This window comes from Calypte anna, chromosome 7 (assembly GCF_003957555.1).
Source record: "Calypte anna isolate BGI_N300 chromosome 7, bCalAnn1_v1.p, whole genome shotgun sequence".
In the NCBI taxonomy this organism is placed as follows: Eukaryota; Metazoa; Chordata; class Aves; order Apodiformes; family Trochilidae; genus Calypte; species Calypte anna.
The window spans coordinates 28,178,005-28,198,581 of record NC_044253.1 but is presented as its reverse complement, the minus strand read 5'-3'; the positions used below and the strand labels follow the sequence as shown (position 1 = coordinate 28,198,581).

At 40.3% G+C, this 20,577-nt stretch overlaps 2 protein-coding genes and 2 non-coding genes across 4 annotated transcripts; 3 read left to right on the top strand and 1 right to left on the bottom strand.

Annotated features, from left to right (window-relative positions):
- The first annotated feature begins 27 nt into the window (after positions 1-27).
- EEF1B2 (eukaryotic translation elongation factor 1 beta 2) lies at positions 28-5,273 on the top strand. Its single transcript, XM_030453871.1, has 6 exons — positions 28-225; positions 585-707; positions 2,011-2,134; positions 2,515-2,581; positions 4,441-4,566; positions 5,045-5,273. The coding sequence occupies exons 1-6, from the start codon at positions 146-148 to the stop codon at positions 5,197-5,199; spliced, it is 675 nt and encodes a 224-aa protein (XP_030309731.1). The 5' UTR covers positions 28-145; the 3' UTR covers positions 5,200-5,273.
- Positions 2,363-2,442, top strand: LOC115598610. The gene has a single exon (XR_003987774.1). It is a non-coding gene; the product is annotated as a small nucleolar RNA SNORD51 (small nucleolar RNA).
- On the top strand, positions 2,895-3,028 carry LOC115598613. Its single transcript, XR_003987777.1, has one exon. It is a non-coding gene; the product is annotated as a small nucleolar RNA SNORA41 (small nucleolar RNA).
- A 4,909-nt stretch (positions 5,274-10,182) lies between the features above and the next one.
- Positions 10,183-20,153, bottom strand: GPR1 (G protein-coupled receptor 1). Its single transcript, XM_008495039.2, has 2 exons — positions 20,110-20,153; positions 10,183-11,383 (listed from the first exon to the last, which is right to left on the bottom strand). Exon 2 carries the CDS (start codon positions 11,365-11,367, stop codon positions 10,315-10,317), a length of 1,053 nt encoding a protein of 350 aa, XP_008493261.1. The 5' UTR covers positions 11,368-11,383; positions 20,110-20,153; the 3' UTR covers positions 10,183-10,314.
- Positions 20,154-20,577: the final 424 nt, after the last annotated feature.

Below are 20,577 nucleotides of genomic sequence, written 5' to 3'. Positions count from 1 at the left end.
CAGCGCATTCTTGCGGAAGGATACGCACGCAAACTCATTCCATGAACCCCCCGCTATATAAAGGCGGCGCAGGGGGCGCAGGGCCTCTTGCGCGGCGCTCGGTCTCTGGGTCCGCTCGGCGCTCGTCTGCCGCGCCGCTGCCGCCATGGGCTTCGGGGACCTTAAGTCCCCCGCTGGCCTCCGGGTCCTCAATGACTTTCTGGCTGACAGGAGCTATATCGAAGGGTGAGAGGCGGATGCGGGAGCGCTGGGGCTCGGGGGAGGCCCGGCTGGGACGAGGCGCGGTGAGGCCTCTGCTGGCCTGGCGGGAACCAGCGGGGGGGGGGGGGGGGAGTGGAGGCTGTGGCGGGGGCTGGGACTGGGACTGGGCAGCGCGGGGGGGCCTTGAGCCACAGGGGTGCCTGAGTCTCTGCTGGCTGCTGCCGTAAGCTCTTACTTGGGTCGCCGCGCTGGGTAGAAGCTTGGCGGACGCACCGAGCTGACGCTGCGTGTTACTCGCATGTGCTCAGAGGCTTTTGCCTTACAGCGTCACATCTTCCTGCGTACACCGAGGAAGGGGGCTAACTTCGGCTTGTTCTCTGCAGGTACGTCCCTTCTCAGGCTGATATAGCAGTCTTTGAAGCAGTCGGTGCCCCACCTCCTGCAGACTTATTTCATGCTCTTCGTTGGTACAATCATATTAAGTCGTATGAAAAGCAAAAGGCCAGGTATGGTTAAATTGCAAATATGCGTAAACTCGCCTATCAAGTGTTGCGTTTGTTTAAACAAATTCGAACAAAACGGTGTTTTTGCCTCGTACCGTGTTTGGATTTGTGTTGGCACTGGAACAGGAGCAGCTCTAGAAGCAGAGCAGACCCATTCTCTGAGTACATTACACTTCTTAGGATGTCAGCTGCTCAATTACTGACTGTCTGCTAGAGCTTAGATGAGGGGTTTGAGCTTTGTCTCTGCCATTTACAGAGATAACTGCTGAAAGCTGGAAGTAACTGGTATTGACCCCATAAAGGTGACACCAAAATGGATTAAAAAGTGTTACAGAAGTCTTTAAAGATAAATACACAGTATATGTAGGTGGTTAGTAAAGAAAGTGGTTTTGTTCATGTTTTTAGCCACGGAAGATAAAAGGCAATTACTTGCAATGCAGAAGCGTGTGTGAAAAAGGGGAAATGGGAATTTTTTTTTCTTTTCAGTGATTTTAGTGTTTATGAAAGGGGCTGTTTTGAAATCCGTGGAGATGGTAGACCTCTAAAATGTTACAACATAGGTGGAGTCAGTAATGCTACACGGCCTCCTGTCAGCCTCAGTCCTGTCAATGAGGGAGCTCTTGGAAAGTTGTGTGGTTGAGTCTGGAGTGCATTTTCAAAGCTTTAGAAAGGCTGAAGGGGACTGAGGCTACAAAGTTGCTTTGCAAAGTCCAGTCTGTGGAAGCTACTTCTAGGTCCTGAAAAGTCTCATATCTGCAGTTCACAGTAACTAGACAAATACAAGCTTATTCTAAGGCAACAGAACTATATAGGAATTATAGGTGAATTAATACAGTGGGATCCCATCCCTCTGGTGCTATCAAGAGCTATCTTGCAGTGTTAAACACTCACTGAGGCTTCCAGAGTCACAGGATTGGTTACTTTGCAACAATGTGTTTTCTGTTGCCCTTAGTTTTTAAACTAAATGAAAATACTTCTAGGGAAGCACAAACAGTAAGCTGGTAACTCTTCCCACACTGAATATAATACAGATGAGTGATTCCAACAAGAAATCTTTCTATCCATCTACTTCGGTGGAGCAACAGTGTTGGGCAGGATCAGTCTTGGGTATGGGATATGCTGTAGTCTCAACTAGCATGTCAGGAGCATTGGAGGCTGTCTTTGGGGAGGTTCTGTTCTCAAGTGGCAGAATTAGTGATTTTTTGATTTTAACACAGCATTTTTACCTTGAATGCATTGGTTGACAAGTTGTCAGTGTCTGTGCTGATGTTTGAGTAGGTTCCTCATACTGGCTGTTTTCTTTCAGCTTGCCAGGAGTAAAGAAGGCTTTGGGGAAGTATGGTCCTGCTGATGTGGAGGACACTACAGGTGCAGCTGCAGACAGCAAAGATGATGATGACATTGATCTTTTTGGATCCGATGATGAGGAGGTATTTGTGACTTTTTTGTATTAAAATTGGTTTGGTTTGCTGGTTTTGTTTGTTTTGTTTTGGGTTTGTTGTTTTTTTTTAGGAATAGCAGATAGAGATTTTCACCCTTGCTGGTTTAAGCTACTTAAATTTGTGACCTGTGTGCCAGGTTCTTGGCATTCCTAAATGTGCATAACAGGAGTTCCAAAGGAATGTCTTGCAAAGGAGTGAACTGTCTTTTAACTTGGACTGGTTACATGATGAATAAAACAAAAAATCACCATCTTTCGGCTGACAGTTGTGATGATTTGTTTTTGTCTGAGTAGATGCCAGTCAGTTTGGTAATGCTTTAAAGTTGTGGGGTTTTGGTGCTTTGCTCTGATACTGGATTTCCCTTTCAGGAAAGTGAAGAAGCAAAGAAACTGAGGGAAGAACGTCTGGCCCAGTATGAGTCCAAGAAGTCCAAAAGTATGTCTGCCAACAACTATTTAATCTTTTATGCTTAATTTTTTACGAGTTAATTTTCAGGCATTTGAACAGTATGGCTATATTACTAACTGTAATATATATATATACATGATTGGAATGAGACAGGAGTAATTAGCTTCACATAGTTGCCCATAAGCTTATCCTTTCCCATAGCAAATAGGAACTTGAACATAGCTTTTGTTGTGCTGAATACACTGTTTTCTTATTCAGAGGCTGGAGGTAATTCTCTATATAAATGGAGGTAATTCTCTATATAAATGGAGGATTTTCTTTCAACATTCAGAAAAGTGGCCTCCACAGCTACTGGTCTGGAACTGTTGATAACTGTAGCAGTTGCAGGATTCCATCTGTGGAAAATTAACTGTTACACAGTATTAAGCTCCTTCTCAGATACTCTGAAAAGGACTTTCTATGTAACAAACATTGTCGGCTTCTTAATCTGCTTTTTCTTGTGAGTCTTTGTCAAGAACATGACTCTACATTTTGACTGTTGGAATCACAGAACCACAAAAGTGTCATGGTTGGAAAAGACCTCTAAGATCACTGCATCCATCAGTCACACTCTGCTCCCAACCACCCACCAAAATAAATCACCACCCCATGGGAGCATGTCCTGAAGTCTACACCTCCAAGGATGCTGGCTCCACCACCTCCCTGGGCAGCCCATTCTAGCACCTGACAACTCTTTCAGTAAAGAAATTCTTCCCAATATTTAGTCTAAGCCTCCCCTGGTGCAACTTGGAGCCATTTCATGTAGTCCTGTTATTTACTTTAGAGCCGAGGCCAATTCTCAGCTTCCCTACAACCTCCTTTCAGGGAGTTGGAGGGGGATGAAGTCTTCTCTCAGCCTCCTCCAAACTAAACATTCCCAATAACCTCAGCCTCTTCTCACAGGACCCTTCTCCAGGCCCTTCACCAGCTTGGTTGCCCTCCTCTGAACTTGCTCCGGTAACATAATGTCTGTATAGTGAGGAGCCCATAACTGAACACAGGAGTCAAGGTGCAGACTCACAGTGCTGAGTACAGGGGCACCATCACTTCCCTTCTGTAGGCCACATATTCCTGATTCTGTGGGATGCTGTTTGCTTTCTTGGCCTTGCTCATTGATTCAGCCTGTCCAGATCCCTTTGCAGAGCCTCAAGCAGATCAACATTCCCACCCAACTTGGTGTCATCTGCAAGCTTGCTGAGCAAGCACTCAGTCCCCTCATCTAGATTGTTAACAAAGATACTGAGTAAGACTAACCCCCAAACTGAACCCTGATGGCTGGCTGCCAACTGCATTTAATTCCATTGACTACAGCTCCCTGGACCTGGCTGTACGGTCAGTTTTTAGCCCAGGAGAGAGTACACCTCTCTATGCTGTGAGGCAGCAGCTTCTCTGGGAGAATGCTGCAGAAGATTTTGTCAAAGGTTTTACTAAAATCCAGGCAGTCCATGTCCTCAGCCTTCCCCTTCTCCATTGAGTGTGTCAGCATAGAATGAGATGAGGTTGTTCAAGCAGGACTTGCCTTTCCTGAGCACCTGCTGATCCCCTTGCTCTCCTGTACTTGCTAGGTGAGTGCACTCTGTATGAACATCTGTAGTTTTTCTGGGCATGCAGGTGAGGCTGACAGGCCTGGAGTTCCCTGGATTCTCTTCCTTCTCTTCCTGCCCTTGGCAGACATGCTTAGCTGAATCACTTCTGAAATGTATGTTGGTACAAGAGGCCTGGCACAGCTATGTGAGGAGTATCTTGTCCATGAAGTTGGGGAAGTTGTTACCTCAAAGCTTGTTTGCAAATATGTCAATGTAATTTTGAAAAATTCCTAACCTCTCAAAATTATTTTCTTGCCTCAGAACCAGCTGTTGTTGCAAAGTCATCAATCTTGCTTGATGTGAAACCTTGGGATGATGAGACAGACATGGCCAAACTCGAGGAGTGTGTTCGAAGCATCCAAGCAGATGGCTTGGTCTGGGGATCATGTAAGTAGGAGAAAACTTCAAAGCAGGGAGAGAGGGAAGATCTCTTAAGATAGCAGGGAACAGGTCTTGTGGTTGCTGTTTGCTAGTCTGTGAAAATGTTGGTAGCTGTATGCAGGAGTTACAGTACCACAGAACATCTTGGCAGTCAAAAAGGTGTGTTACAACAGTTGTTAATATTCAAATACAGGTTTTAACAGTTTTAAAACTTCATCTCTGCTGTCCTACATCTTGCACGTTTCTGATGCAGCAAGCAAACTCCCATCTGCTCACATCACTGGTTGTGGGGGGGAGGGGTAAAAAACAAAAAAACCTTCCACAAATGCAGTTTCTCTACCATTTTGTAGTGAGTGCTGTTTTGCTGAATTCAGTTTATAGTGTGGAGCAAATTATGTTATGTATGCTTGCAAACTACTTTAAGGTCAATCTTAGATCTGTGTTTCTAAGAGATCCCATTAACATATGTTAATTTTTTTTTCAGCCAAGCTAGTACCAGTTGGCTATGGTATCAAAAAGCTTCAGATCCAGTGTGTTGTTGAAGATGACAAAGTTGGAACAGATATGCTGGAAGAGAGAATTACAGCTTTTGAAGATTATGTACAATCAATGGATGTAGCTGCTTTCAATAAGATTTAAGTCTTGATATATCTAGAATAAATGCAATTGCAAAAATTGGGCTGTTCATGGTTAATTAAAAATCAGGGTGTAATCCAACTCATAAATGTAAATTATTTTTTTGATGTGTAAAGTTAAAGGTAAAACTGAATTTCAGGGTTGCTCCAACCCCCTGCTGGTAGCACCCAAAAGTATGAGCAGAGGGAATGGAAAATTTGTATTTACCATCAGTCCATATATATTAGAAATCTGAAATGCTGTTTGCTCTGCTTTGGAGGAAATTGCATCTTTTGATTTCTGTATTTGCTCTGGAAGAGGAGGGATTGCTGTAAGGTAAAAAGTACAAGACTGGGGCAAAGTGCAAGTAACTTCTTGGGTTGTTGGGCAGTAATATGAATTAATTTTGTTTAATAAGGGTGGTGAGAAGCCAAATACCCTTTTTTGTTGGAAGCTCCAGCTGCCATCACTGAGGGCAGAAGCATCAGGGAATGTGCCTGCAGCTCACTGGAGATGGAGTGGGGTGTAACAGACTTCACCTGACCTGATCCTGCCGTGGTAACCTTCTCTTCTGGTGTGGTGATTCAGAGCCCTTTTCCTTCGAGGTGAAAACGTCTGCAGTGAAATTACTTTGTTTTTTGCATCTGTTTTGGGGCTTTTTAATTAATTCAGCAAATAACTTGGTTCTGGAGCTCCTGCTCTCCTGTTCAGGGCAGAGCCCGGCAGAGCCAAGGCGCTACCAGCTCAGCGGCCACCAGGGCGCAGTGCCTGCCTTGAGCAGGGGCTTCTGCCACCCTCGGGTGTCACCTCCCCTTTCTTCCCCCCCCTGAAGAGCAGGGCTGGGGGTCATGATGCAGTCACCTGTGTTGCAGCTAATGCAGGTGAATTTACTTAAAGCATGCTTCGGGCTAAACCAATCAAAAATGCAGTTAAAATGTAAAGTATAATGATTAACACCAGTGTGAGCTGTTGACATGGCTGCAGACCAATTCTAGACCGATTTTGACATTCAAAGATTGAAGAACATACCAGAATTACATGGTTTTCCAAAAACTATCCATAGGAGTGATGCAAATGTAAAAGCTGTCAAAGTTCTCATGCTTCCACTCCAAATTATGTTTCTAGGTGTTCTGGAGGACTAAGATTGAGAAATCATTCTGATTGTGAAGTGGAAGCACTTTGTATGTCATGCTGGTCACTGAGATGAAGATGCTCAGTGCTAAAGCCTGACAGCAGCAGCTAAAATAACCTGAAGTTCTTTTTTCACAGGGCACCTCTATGGTTATGTGGAACAGGAGGTCCTGTGGCTCTAAGCTTCAGATTACGTTAACTTTGTTCTATAATTTGTCTTGGACAAAAAAACCCCAAACTGCCTGAGAGAGGTTTTAAACATTATTAAAGAATTTCAGGGAAGCATAATTACAGTCTTCATTCCCATAAACTGAAATCCTAAAGGACAAGGAGTCTCGTGTGGAATGAATGCACAGTACCCTTCAGTGGGAATTCTCTAGCTGTTGCTTCTACTAAGTGATGTAGCTTAGTTTTAGCAATTCTGTTACAGTGCTGTTAAAAGCAAGACTTTGCAAATACCACATCAGAAAAAAAATCATCAACAGAGATGCAATTTTTATTATCCTTGGCTGCCACTGTTTCTGACCTCCCATTAATTATGCTTATTACCATTATGCTCTTTCCTTGACTTTGATATTAAAGCTCTCAGTGGATAAAATTGTTTGATTTGTAGACTTAACTTTTCTGTACGAGTCATCCTTCTGACCTGCCAGACTGGATTTGTGCTTGTGTGCATTTCATTTAGGTTAAACATGCACTTAAAAACTTTGGTTGAAATTTCTTTTGTGGGTTGTGTTTTTTAATTTTTTTTCCTTTTCTTTTTCTCCTCCCTTACATTGCTGTACAGGAACAATACAAAAAAAGCTTTAGAATGTAATCTTCCCAGTACCCAGAGAGGTACATGGGCAAGAGAATATAAAAAAGATGCTATACTAAATGCTGTATAAAAAAGATGCAGACAGGCTGGAAAGGGTTCAGAGAAGGGCCCTGAGGTTGAGCAGAGGACTGGAGGACCTGCCATGTGGGGAAAGGCTGAGAACTGGGGTTTTTCAGCCTTGAGAAGAGAAGGCTTAGGGGAGACCTTATTAATAAGTACCAGTGTGTATAAAAAGTGGCTACCAAGAAGATGGAGGCTCCCTTTTTACAAGTCATATGTTAAAGACAAGGGGTACAAGTTACTTCTGGGGAGATTCCAATTGGACTCCAGAAGAAAACTTCACACCATGAGAACAATTATACATTGGGCAAATCTCCCAAGGGAAGTGGTGAATTCCCCTGCAATGGGGAACTTTAACACTCAGCTTGACAGGGTGCTGGACCACCTCATCTAGCTGATATTTTTACCTAGAAAGGTTGGACTAGGTGATCCTTGATGTTCCTTCCAACCTGGCAGTCTATCGTTCTATGATTCAATTAAGAGGATTCCACAGATTCCACATATAACTGCTTTAGAGGTTTTTGTATTAGAGGCTTTTGATTTAAAGGTACATGTGTTTCTGCTGATATATTACTGTGTCGTGCCTGTGGACAATCAGAATCTTAAGAGCAGATGAGACATTTCTATCCCAAGTGGCCCCGTAACACTAAAGATTAGCAGAAAATTCCATAACTTAAATAGGAATACTGGGAAAGCAGTTTCAGCAAAAGTATTAGTCACAAACTAATCTAGATAAAAACCTTCAGAAATGCAAACTGTTTAGGAAGCAGGTAAGAGTAAATAAAACCTGTCTATTACGAAATTTATCAATACCTGTTCTTCAATTAATGGTTGATCACAGTGGTATTTCCCATGAAGTGTTTTTCTATAGTATCCTTCAGCATGACAAGGTAGATCCCCTTCATCTGCCTTATTTTTCCACATGGTGGGTTGAAAGAGTGTTCCTCAGTCCAAGCAACATGTAACTTGGCACTAAAAGCAGTATCTCTTTGAACACTAATTGGAAACAGACACTTGGAACTCTATCACCGGTTTTGTTTTGGTATCTTTGTTACTTTCGCAGAAACGATTTGGAGATAATTCTGTAACCGCTCCTGGAGTGAATGAACAGCAGTTACATTGCAAAATCTGAGCCTACTGATTTCCATAAGGCTGACCTTGGCCTATTCTATTGTGTATATCTACTGTCTGCTTCAGAAGAGGCTTTCTGAGAGCTTATGCATGACAATGTGTCTGTCCCCCCCTTTTTAAAATCAAGCTCTACTGTATATAGCATTATGTGTACTCACGTATCTGACATGCAAGAGGAAAGCTGACAGAAAGCAGAATTCCTGTAGAAGGAAGGTTGATGGCTTGCTTTCATAATCCAAAATCTCTGGGATGGAGCTGCTCTAAGAATGGACAGTCACTGCACTTTATGGCTGAGAAAAGCAAATGAATACATTCATTGGCAACAGCAAAAATTTATTATACTATTTTTGAGTACAGGCAGGAGAGTAGTACCAATATATCATTCTTAGAAAGGTATCACTGAAGAAGAAGTGCAAAATGTTTGATTTAGGCACACACATTCTGCAGCAATGCCAGAATGTTCTGCGTCACTATGTACCAGGCAGCAAATGACTTACGGAAGGAGTGCTGCTACCCAGCCTTTCAGCCCAAAGCTAAACACATTGGAATCCAGTTACCCTGCCCAACTCTCCCAAACTCTGAAACCAGAACCCAAAGAAACAGTTACCACAGTCAGACTGTTTCTATTTGTACAGCTATCAACATTGGATGTGCTCATGCATGCATGAATGTATTACACAAAACCAAATATATTTACATATAAGGCCTCGTTTACAGTGCAAATGCTACTTAAGTGTGTTGGCAGGGCATAGAAACTACGTAGATTACCTGAAAAACAGTTTTATTCTATATACCTAGGCCAATAATAAGGAAAAAAATGCTTCCAATTTACCCAAAATGTTATCCTTCTTTTAGTGGAGTTTTATCCTAGAAGCAACTTTTCTGTTAAATGGTATTCTGTCAGAAATGGGTCCGCTCCACTTACATACACTCCACCACATACATTGGTGCATGTGTGACTCTACAGCAAGCAACAAGCTGGAACACATTACAGCATAACTGGGATTACTCCATATTTCTTGTGGGAGTGGACTCTATTTCCTGGGTGTAGTCTTGCCTCTCATTTGGCACAGAAGTCCAAATTTGGCTACAGACTTGTTAAGAGAATATTGTTGAATTCACTCTGCCCAATTTTAGAAGACTGACAGTAATGCAAATTAAATGCTATATTATTTCTTTACCTTTGTTTGACCAAGCAATAAAAAGGAACTGATAACTGTAAACCACTTTAAGCCTTGAAGTTGAAACAGAAAAAGAAAAGTGTGGCAGGAGGCCATTAGTCTCAATTTCTGTAAGAAAAACTTTCACTAATTCCTTGCATAATTCAAATGAACCTAATACCTACATGAAACATCTGCTCAGTATTTTGCCCCAACTGGTGCTAAAGCACAAGAGTAAGTGACCAGAAAACACAGGATCCTCCTGTCTTCGTTTTGAGTATAAGGTAATTGAGCACGAGGAGAAAACAGGTTTTATTTCCATATTTTTTGACACAAGACAGCTATTCGGTGCTCTCTATCTTGGAATTCTTCTCCAGCTGCAGAGTGGAGCACAAATAACTTCACTTGGCTGGAATGCTGCCAGGTAATTCCACTTTAAGGTAATACAAGACAACCAGGAGACTCATGGCCTGTTGAGGTATGGCCACAAGAGCGTTCCCAGTGATGGCAAGGAGGAGTTATCTTATTACATGTTTTTCTGAGATATGGAATTACAACAAACCAGCAGGATTCCAACAGCATTCCTGATCAAAAACCCAGTTAGAGCAATTCCAATTATGCTGACAACTTTCAGTTCAGGATGTGTGTGCACTGCAGTGCACCACACCCAGATCCTCTGTCTTCTAATAACCTTTTGAGAAAAAGCAGTAAGTGCAATTGAGGCAGCTGTTTACATAAAACTGTATATGCAAAGATGCATATCTGGCTGGCAGGTGTGAAGTCAAGAACACCTCCAAATCTTCAGTCGGGTGTTTTGGAGAGGGATGGTGAAAAGAGGAGTCACTGAGCAGTTTCACAGCAGTTCACAGCCGCATGGGTGTTGTCTGAACTCCACAGCTGCTCGTTGGCAGTGCCTGAGCGGCTCATCTCCCACAGTGCCAATTTTAGTACTTCAGAGACTGTTGTCTTGACTTGGGCCTGGAACTTTTTGCTAATCAGAACATAGAGGATGGGATTGAAGCAACTGTTGATGAAAGCAAGGCCAGTGGAAAGGGGAATGCCATCCTGCAGTAAGCCGTGCAAGTTGTCGTTGTGGTGAGCCGACAGCTCCACAATGCTGAATATGTGGTATGGTGTCCAGCAGACAAAAAAAGCCACAACGACAGCAATGATGGTCCAGAAAAGCCTGCTGGAAGTCAAGACAGTTCGCCTCTTCACTTTGATAATCAGCAATGAGTAGCAAATGACCATTGTCACTAAAGGAAAGAGGTAACCAAATGCAAGCCTCACCCAAATGAGAATGTGATGTGTCAGCAAAATAAGTTCTCTGTCATGCACGTGGAAGTTGTTGTAGCAAATGGTGACATTGTTGAGAACTGTAGCTGTGTCTCGAAAATACAAGGCAGGGCCACCAATAATTGCAGCTGACATCCAAATGATCCCACTAAGAATGAGGGTGTTCCTTACAGTCCGATATTTGTAGGAAAAAAAGGGGTGGACTAGGCGGATGTAGCGGTCAAGGCTGATGAATGTCAGGAAGAAAACACTGGCAAACATGTTAAGTAGTGCAATAAATGAGTTCATTTTGCAGAGCCACTTCCCAAAAGGCCAGTGGAAGCCCATTGCCACGTAGGTAATATAGAAGGGCAGGAAGAGAACAAAAATGAAATCTGCAATGGCCAGATTGAGGAACCAGAGTGTGGAAACAGATTTATCCCACTTAAAGCCCATAAACCAGATGACTATGGCATTACCTGGTACTCCCAGCAGAAATGCCACACTGTAAAAAGAAAGGGAAATCATATGGGTAATGCTGAGGGAGGACTGGGGTGATTCATCTTCCTCAGACAGGTCGTAGAAGTAAGAGTAGTTCTCAAAATCTTCAAATGTCATGTTGCACAGTTGCTTTCTGGGGAAAAAAAAATTGAACAGTCAAAGGAGAAAGGTTTTACTGCACTGCAAACAGTAGCCTGTAAGTCCTTTAAGTTCTTGGACTTAAACCCAAAAAAATGACTTGGTTCACCTACTTAATTTTAGCTGTCAGTTGTTAGGACAAGGCCTGTGCAGTATTTCAGTCACAGGTATTTCAAGAAATGCTCAAATCAAGACAAACTTGAAATTTTCAGGAACTACTTTAGTTGCATTTATTTCTTAATGGATATCACTGAGCACAGTATCACCGGTCAGTTTCCGTGAGAACAGCTGCTAAGTTTTACTGAGATGTGATTTTTCTATTCTTTTCTACTCAGGTTTTGTATTTTGCTGCCCTGTTCCTATGTGAAGCAAGTTTTATGGATTATATCTTTCAAAAAACAGAGAAGCATCAGGCATCTGTGCAGGCAAAAGTTAATAGGCCAGAAGGACAACTTTTATAAAATTACCACACACACACACACCTCAAACTGTAGTTATCAAAATCATAAATAACTATTTCTCCAGCAACTGAAAGTTCAGGAGTTTTATCATGTCTTTATCTTTGTATCAAAGACTGCTGACTTTCAGACACATCCAATGTATTACATTTCCTTATATCAGCAAGGGATTTGGAGAAAGAAACATACAGAACACATTTTGGTGACAATATGTACAAATGCAGTATTCTTCCACTAGTGAGGTGAGACAAATAACAGATGTAAGAAAAGAAAGCTGCCCAGGAGAACAAGACACTGTAATAGCTATAAAGGAAAACGTGTGTGTCTCCTTTTTTTAAAAGGCAGAATAAAGGGCTTAGTTTTCTTGTGCTGCAAAAATTTCTGGAACTTACAAGTATGACATGGTTTTCCACATAGGAATTTTCTTCAAAAACTTCTAAAAGAAAGGAGCATGCGAGGGAGAGAAGCAGGGGGGAAGGAGAATATGAACCAAAATTTAAATGTAGAAAAAAATAAATTAATCAGAAAACAGATAACAAACAGAGGCTGAACAGGAAAAAGTACTCTGAAGTTGTGTTCATCCCACAGTACAAAGCCACAGCACTGAACGGCCACAGTCTGACAAAAGTTATCTGTCATGGTCAAAACAAGCATTTTGCTAAATTCTGTTATAATTTAAAACTATCTTTTCTGGCTGGACTTTCACTAAAAACCTGCCCCTGAGAGCAGGATATGACCATCCCTTTAGCTGTACCATGGATGAGCTCACCAGCACACTTGGGAGCAGTAGATCCATTCAGAAACTGAAATTCAGCTCAAGCTTTTGGGATCCAGCCCTCCATTTCTGTAACTCCATTCATTTTAGGCTGTTGACAACAGCAGGAGCAGAGTCTCCTGAGAACATTGCCTGAAGAACCACATCTGCCAGCTTGTATTCATGTACATGCTTCTTCTCCAAAAAAGTAGCTTGCTTCTTAAATTGTAAATATTACTCACAGAAGTGAAGCTACGCATGTGCACACACATTAGAAGGATTAGATTTCTCATTCATGGGTGATGGATGGACAGACAAGGTGGGGAAAAATAGAGTTGTGTAATTCTGTAAAAATTAATTAAAAAAACATGTAGTAGGAGTCAATACAGGCTCTTATCAAAAGAAAAAAACCTGTCTGTCAAGAGGCTATGATAGCATTTGCTGTTTGTCATTTATGTCAGGCTGAAGGAATGTTATTTCGTTTGCTGTCCTGATAAATTTATACTTATTGGGCTGTATTTATTTAATTATATGCTCCTTTGGGGTAGATTCTTCATCAAATACCAGTAACCACCCATCTGAGTAATTTTTTCTAATAGCTTAACAGCTGCTGGGAAATGGTATAAACAAGGAGCAGTGCCACTAACATTTGGAAAAAACATTGCATTTTGACAGTTTCAGAGCACAGTTAAGATTGGATCTTTAAGTATCTTTCACTATTTACAGGATTATAGCTGCAAATCAAATTTATGCCATTAAAAAAAAACTTAAGCAAATTTTTCAGACTCTTGGTGATTAACATTCTGTGTTCCAGTCACTGCTTTTAAGTTTCTCAAGAGCTAGCACAACACAACAACATTCAGATTCAAACTTTTCCTCCCTATATGCATAATCCCCAAAGCTTTTTTTTTTTTCTAATGGTGAAAAAACACCCATAATGACAACAAAACATTTGCCAACTGCTAAATGTTAATTTTAAATTCAGAAGTTCAGAGACTGTGTATAGCAGTAGAAAGAAAACATACCTAAATAAACACCAAATATTTAGCAAACCTCTTTTAGTTCAAAATCCTCTTTTAAAAGAGTGTATCTCTCGAATGTAATTTTTCCCTCCAAGCTTGTAAGTTTCCTTATCTCTAATTCCTAACCTTCCAATTCAGTAAATTGCAATGAAGGGGGTCAAAAAAGCATTGCTTACCATTGCTCCCCATGCAACCAGACCCTGTGGCTGGGGTGCAGCAAAGACTGACAATTCCATTTGCTAAGCCCAGAAACTCTTCCTCTGCCACACACATCTATGTGTATTCTGTACCAGGACACTGCCCAGAGGAAGGTAAGCAGTAGGGGATCTTCAGTGGAGTTCTGGTGGTTTACATCAGTAAGGACACAGGTTTTTTTTTCTTCTGATTTAACCACCATTCAGCAGAGATGTTTCTTGGTGTTCTTGAAGCACACATAGCCTCACATACGAGTTTAGTTTTTATTAATAAATAAACTTTCAGAGTTAGAACTTGCAGTTCAAGTCTGGGTCTTGAAAGTGAAGAAATCTAACTCTTGTTCTTTATGAGCTTTTTCCTGTATGATGGCCTAATTTCCAGGCTAGAAAAATTCTCATTAACCTTCCTGCAAACAGAGGCTTACTAGAGAAAACAAGGCTTCATGCCAGCAGCTTCCACAACAGCTAGAAAGGGTAAGAGAATTTTGGTGCAATTTGCTGGCTCAGTCCCTGCTGGTCCAGGGATGCAAGAAGGAGCCAGATGGAGGACATTTTTTTCAATAAACAGGGAAGTGAAGTTAGAAGCCTGGCAATAGGACTTGGGGTCAGTCACAGGTTACAGAACAGTCTAGTATTGCCTGTGAATGAATATAGTCAAGTTTAGACACATAAGCATGCTTTATAATATAGGAAGTTTCCTGCCTTTGTAATTATTTTTTTTTAAGCAGTAAATAGCCTCTGTAAAGAGTACACTCAGCAGTTTTTTGTCAGGAGTCAGTTCCTGTTGTAAGGTCAAAAGCATCTCTGGTTTACAGACAAGGCTGAGAATGACCTACAAGAAGCCTCTGATCAAACAAGATGCTAAACCTAGAGTCCCTTAGTGGTTTAACCACAGCCTTAACCTCCTTCCTTAAACATAACACCATCCCCCTTCAATATGATGGTGCAGAGAAACCACAGCTTCACCTCTGGGAAACCTTCTCTTTCCACAGAGGCTCTTCCCTGTGCTAACATGCCCAGTGCCTTGGAAGGAGCCAGCACCTGCCTGGGCAGCCCATGCAGAATCTGGTTTGTTTTCTCTATGCTGAAAAGGAACCTGGATCTCCACCATTTGCTTGTCAAATACATTAATCTGTCTCTGAAGGCCCTGGACATACCTTAGAGACCATGAGCAACACGTCTAAGATGACAAAGCCCAGCAGGTACACCATAAATTGCACTGGCTGTCTCCTTGGGCTGTAAGACACCCTGACTAATGAAGTACTGTTCCAGGGAAGTTTCATGTGGTTTCTATAACTCCACAATGCCAGCAATATTCTCTTTGGCTATAAGACACAAAACTGAGATAACCAATTTAAAGTTTTTAGGTGCCTGGAAATTATAATTCACAGTGTCTGGGACTGATAATTCTAACCAATCATTGCTTTTGATGCTTTTCATGCAAAAATTATTTGCAATTTTTATTTGGCTCATATATTTCTCATGAAAGAAGATTTTGGCTAGTGTTGATATGATCACTAAATGATCACACAGCTTTGAGTATTTTGAGTTTTTTAGATGGTTGTACTCCTTCAGTAAATACGTTTTAACCATAATTCCCTCCCAGCAGGAAGTATCAAAGAGATAGCAGGGAACAAAGCAAGTGTAGGTATCTTTTTATGTTCTGCAGCTGTCTAAGTAGAGGGATTAGGGCAAATTTTAAACATACAACAGGTATTGCAAAGTGACTGCAGGTCAATACATAACAAAAAACACCAAACCCTCTCCAGCAAGATACAAACCCTCTATTGAATAACAGATAAAAAATAGCTAATAGTCTGTAATAGTTACAGACTATAGTTCTCTTACCAAGAAAAATTAGGAGCTAAACTCGGAAAATGAGCAGTACAACTCATTCCTCCAATGTCTTCTTATATCCTATTCCATTTCACATATTAATTTCCCAGTCACATCTAAGAGTATGCTTGTCTTTGTACTGCCCTCTCAATTGATCTAAGTTTATTCTATGCTCATTACATTTAGCAACTAGAAATTTCTTCTTGTAATATTGCTATGGTTATATTACTCTTGAAAAAAAGCTCTTGCACGGGCATATCAGAACAAATTACAAAATATTGTTAATACATAATTGAAACATTCCAGCTGATAACATACTTTATTTTGTCCTCACAGTTAATATGCAGGATCACTGTGTACAGCAGATAAAGGGTGTCTGCTTCTGTATCAGAGTTAGTCTACTAGTCCTGCTCATACAAAGTTATTTGCTTTGAGATCAAGTTTAAAATAATCACTGCCTGTATTCCTGCAAAACTGAAAAGTTCATATTGTTAAAACAGTTTCAGGAGGCCTGAATATTTATCTATCTTCCTTACAGGGCAATGGGAACACTCTGACTGAATGTTAAGATAAGCACTGATAAGAACAGAGGACCCCAATGATTAAGGTGTTAAATTATAAGCTTGGACATACTGACTTTATAGGCTTCCCATATTACTTTTGCACACACACACCTTCCAGCTCATGTCATAAAAGCCTTTTTAATTCTGCAGAATTGTTTTGTTAATCTTCTACTTAAGTGGAAATGTTTTCCAGTTTCTGTTATAGAATCTGTGTAGATCAGCAATTATGTACTTATTTCTAATAATACTGAGAATTGCTATAGCTATAGGAGACACACTATCCCTAAGCAAATAGAAAAAATGTAAACCAACATATAAGGGGAAAGAGAGAGAGAGAGAGACATTTAAGTCAAGATCACTTACCATTCCCTGACAGGATAAAAGACTCCTTGAAGAGCATTCAAAAGTCATTAAAAATTAAATTCACACAACCTGTCATATCTTTTCTTGCTTCAGAGGCGGGTCAAAGTAATCTTTGAAATAAATAAGTATCACATTCTTTCTTCCAAAAAGGTCTTTTCCAGTATATGCTGCATTACCTTAACAGAATTTGCCTGCAAGTGTTGTTGTAGCTGTACAAACACACTATTTGGAAAGAAGGGTGACAAAGCTTTAAAGTATAAGACCTACCTGGTTTAGTTGTTTGGAATGAAATGCACTGTAAATCAAGGATGTGAGCTCTGTAGCAGAATGAAGAATGAAGTAACTGTAGAGTTCAGAGTGACTTCAGTGTTATTCCAGCTGCTTCACTTGGCTACTTCATTCCTTCTAATAAAGCTGCAGATGATATAATGCTGTGTTTGTTTTCAGCTGAGGAAGTTCTTTCCAACTTCCCGTGGTTTTTTAGATCCAATTTTGAACTACTGCCTTTATGTATAATCCCAGTATGTCACCAAAAATAAATGCTAGGCATGTGAATAAATAATTCTGCTCAGTGCCCAAGCAAGCAAGAGATGTGGTGGCTGAAAAGAGACCTTACAGTGGTAGCCTGCTTTTTGTTATGCAGAGAAGGTGAACAGTATTTCTTTGTAAGTACTCTGGTTTACAGAAATAATGTTAAATGACCAGAAAGATCCTTAAAAAGTCACTCTGAAAACAGTTTTTAACTGTATGGTGAGACACATTAATTTTATATTTATGATTGGTAGATCAACCTCCTTTTGTGTCTAAGACTCTCTCAAAGCATCAGTAATTAGTGTGTCTGTCAGTCAGCTCAATACTAGTCAGAAATTTCAACTGGGATTTAGGATACTTGGCTTGATTTCCTCCTCTGTAAAGAGTCTCTTGAGTTTTTGTGGCCAGGCCTCATGATTTCCATGTCACTTAGTTTCTCAACTAGTAAAATAGGAATATTATTCCACTAGTACCTACATACCACAGCTTCACCTGATTCTGGTGGTACTGCACTCACCATATCATTTAAATCAGCTGAGCATGTGTCAGTCTAGCCTCCCAAAAAAGCAATTTTTCTAGTGGAAGCAACAATCTCACTGTGGTTCTCCTCTGTCATCAATGCAAAACATGTAAAATATTCAACACTGACTGAACCTAGTCAGTTCTAAGTTTTCCAGATATCCACTCTGTTGATTCTATTGAAAATCAGAAACAACAAATGAACAAGCTAACAAAAACCAAAACAAAACCACCAGCCACAGAAGAGGAAAGTGCTTAGTGAGAAGCAGCAAAACTGGAATTTCAGCATCTGGTTAGCAAGGTTGTCAGTGTTAAGCACTGGTCTCTTATGGTCCACAGATCACAGATTCTTTTAACAGGAATAAAAACTCATTCCAGCAAAACTGCCCTGTTTTGTTTTACCTCTTCCTGTTCTGCCAATGGATCTTAAAATATCAATAGCTTGTACATGAGAGGGAAAAGCTATGAATGAAAGGAGGATGGAGATTATGCTATAGTTGGATGCAGAAGCCCTGGACCATGAGGGAAGGACAGGGGGGCACTATTCCTGTGAATATATGGTATAGGAGACAAACAGGGGAGCTGGCTGAGGAAAATACTATGGATAGAATCAAAGACCTCATCTTTAGGCACCTAACTAGTTTTTCTTGCATTTTTAGGATTTCCTGTTTTCTCTAGGTAACTGGTGAACCTTCACTGATAAAAGCTCTTTTAATAGCAGTTCTTTTGTAGATATTCAAATAGGGTAAATGTAGGCACCTTTAAGTGTTTTTGCTTTTTGAAAGAATAAGTGTGGGCAGCTATGCTGGTCACTTGGATCCAGAGTGAATGAAGGCATCTTGCCAGATCCAGTTATTGGGAGGCAATAAATTCAAGGACTTGCTCAGTAGGCACAGGAAATTTCTGGGTAGATAACCCTCATACATGATCTACAGTAAAAAAGCAAACCCTCATACACTAAAAGAAAATTACACATTTGGGTAATGTTCTTCACCTTCACATTGCAGGGACCATTCTGGAGAGGGCAATTGATTCTAGCAGTGTTAAGATAGTGAGGAAGTGTCCTTAAGGAATTGTTTTCTTCCTCATAAACTAAAGCAGGCTTGGAACTACTCCTTCAGAAGCAAGGTAGGACTAAACCTCACTCAGCAATTTTCCTCACCCTTCCTGTCACTGTGCCTAATATGAAATCACAGCAGCTAGGAAGCCAGAAAATATTTTGTGGAGTCAAGTTTTCATAGAAAATGAGATTTATTTTTCAAGATTACTGCATTTAAAGGATTTTTTTCAACTAGTGTGTCCTACCTACATTTGCTCCTTTACAACTGAAAGGGACTTTTGCTCTGATGTGCAATTACCACATTTGCACAGTAGAACCAGCATATGTAATGTACCTGGGAGAAAAAAGGAACACAGAACTTTACAGACAAAAGTGCATTTAATCTGAAAGGATTTTGTTCTGCTTGCTTTATGTTCAAGGCTAAAGACAGCACTTTATTCTACAGTTTTGATTAACCACAGTGGGAATCTTATCCCTGAAGAATGTAAGCTTAGGCTTCAAGCCTTTCCTTGTTGTAGTTCCTTCTATGGTCAGACAGTAAAACTGAAACACCGAGTCCCATATTACATGGCATTTTAATATTAACTTCCATGCAACCCATTAACCATTGGCATGATTTTATGAGTGTGATATTTTCCGATAATTCTGTGAAAGTTCTATTCTTGGAAGAAAATTACCAGTGGAAAAAAAGGCACCTTGTTTGCTTTCAATTCTTCTCATTTTTTCTACATGATAATCATATTTTATTTACCCATATCATTTGTGCCTTTTCAACACAAAAGGGTGAGTGAAAGAAGTCTTGGAGTTTTCACTCTATATTAAATATAGCAACATGCCAGAGCTATACTGAAGAGGTACATGCAGTCATGAACATCCTCTGTGCACTGCAGAGAAATGCTACTTTATACTAGATGGAAAAAGAAGAAAGAAGAGCATTTTCATACAAATAATAGATATTGGATTGCCCAGCAGTGAATAAACCAGAACTATTGAAAAGCAATGAGTTTTAAAAGCAATTTGCTTTTTTTTTTAACAATATAAACAAAAGTAGGGAAGGGGATGTATGGGAGGGGGAAGAGCAGAGAAGGCTTCAGAAAGACTTTCTCAGTATCACCCAAAGCACAAATTGCAAAGCACTAAACAAAAATAAAGTAGCTTTTATTTACCCAGATTACCAACAAATGCCTCACAGTTCTGATACTTATTTCCCACTGATGGAACCACTGTATCTTATCAAGCTTCCTATTAGTATATGAAGATAATCTCTCAGGGCTACAATCAGTCTAAGAGACTTAATTCGATGGGCACTAATTCAATTAAGTTGTACCAATCATTAGTTTGCAAATTAGGTCAAACAAAAGATATTTAGGTTTTTCTTGGGGTTAATTCAAGCTGAAAAACACAAGAAATAAATCACTTACCTTTTGAAGATCCAGCCTTTTACAGTTCAGTTTTTCTTTAATTTTATTTATTTATTCTAATGATACATTATTGTGTTGTCCTCACTGCTTGAATTAACACCTCATTGATTACAATCCACTCTGAAAAGACAAAGTTGAAGTAGCTGACACATAAGAAAAAGGATAATTTTCTATCTCCCTGTGAAACTGATGAGTATTCATCCCTTCTGGTAAAGCTATAATGCTGCAATGTTTACTTCTGGTTTAACTGCCCACTATACACTATTGTCAGCAACTATAACAACATTTTCCAGGAATGAATTTAAACCAAACCACTTGATGAAGGAAGTTTTGGTTCATTTAGGCAGGTGCACACCCTCTTTCTATGCTATTAGAAAGCTGAAGATTTTGAAGTTATAACATGTTGAAGAAATTCAGTAATTCTGCAAAAAGCAAAAGTGTTTATCTACTACTTTAATCAGGCCAAAA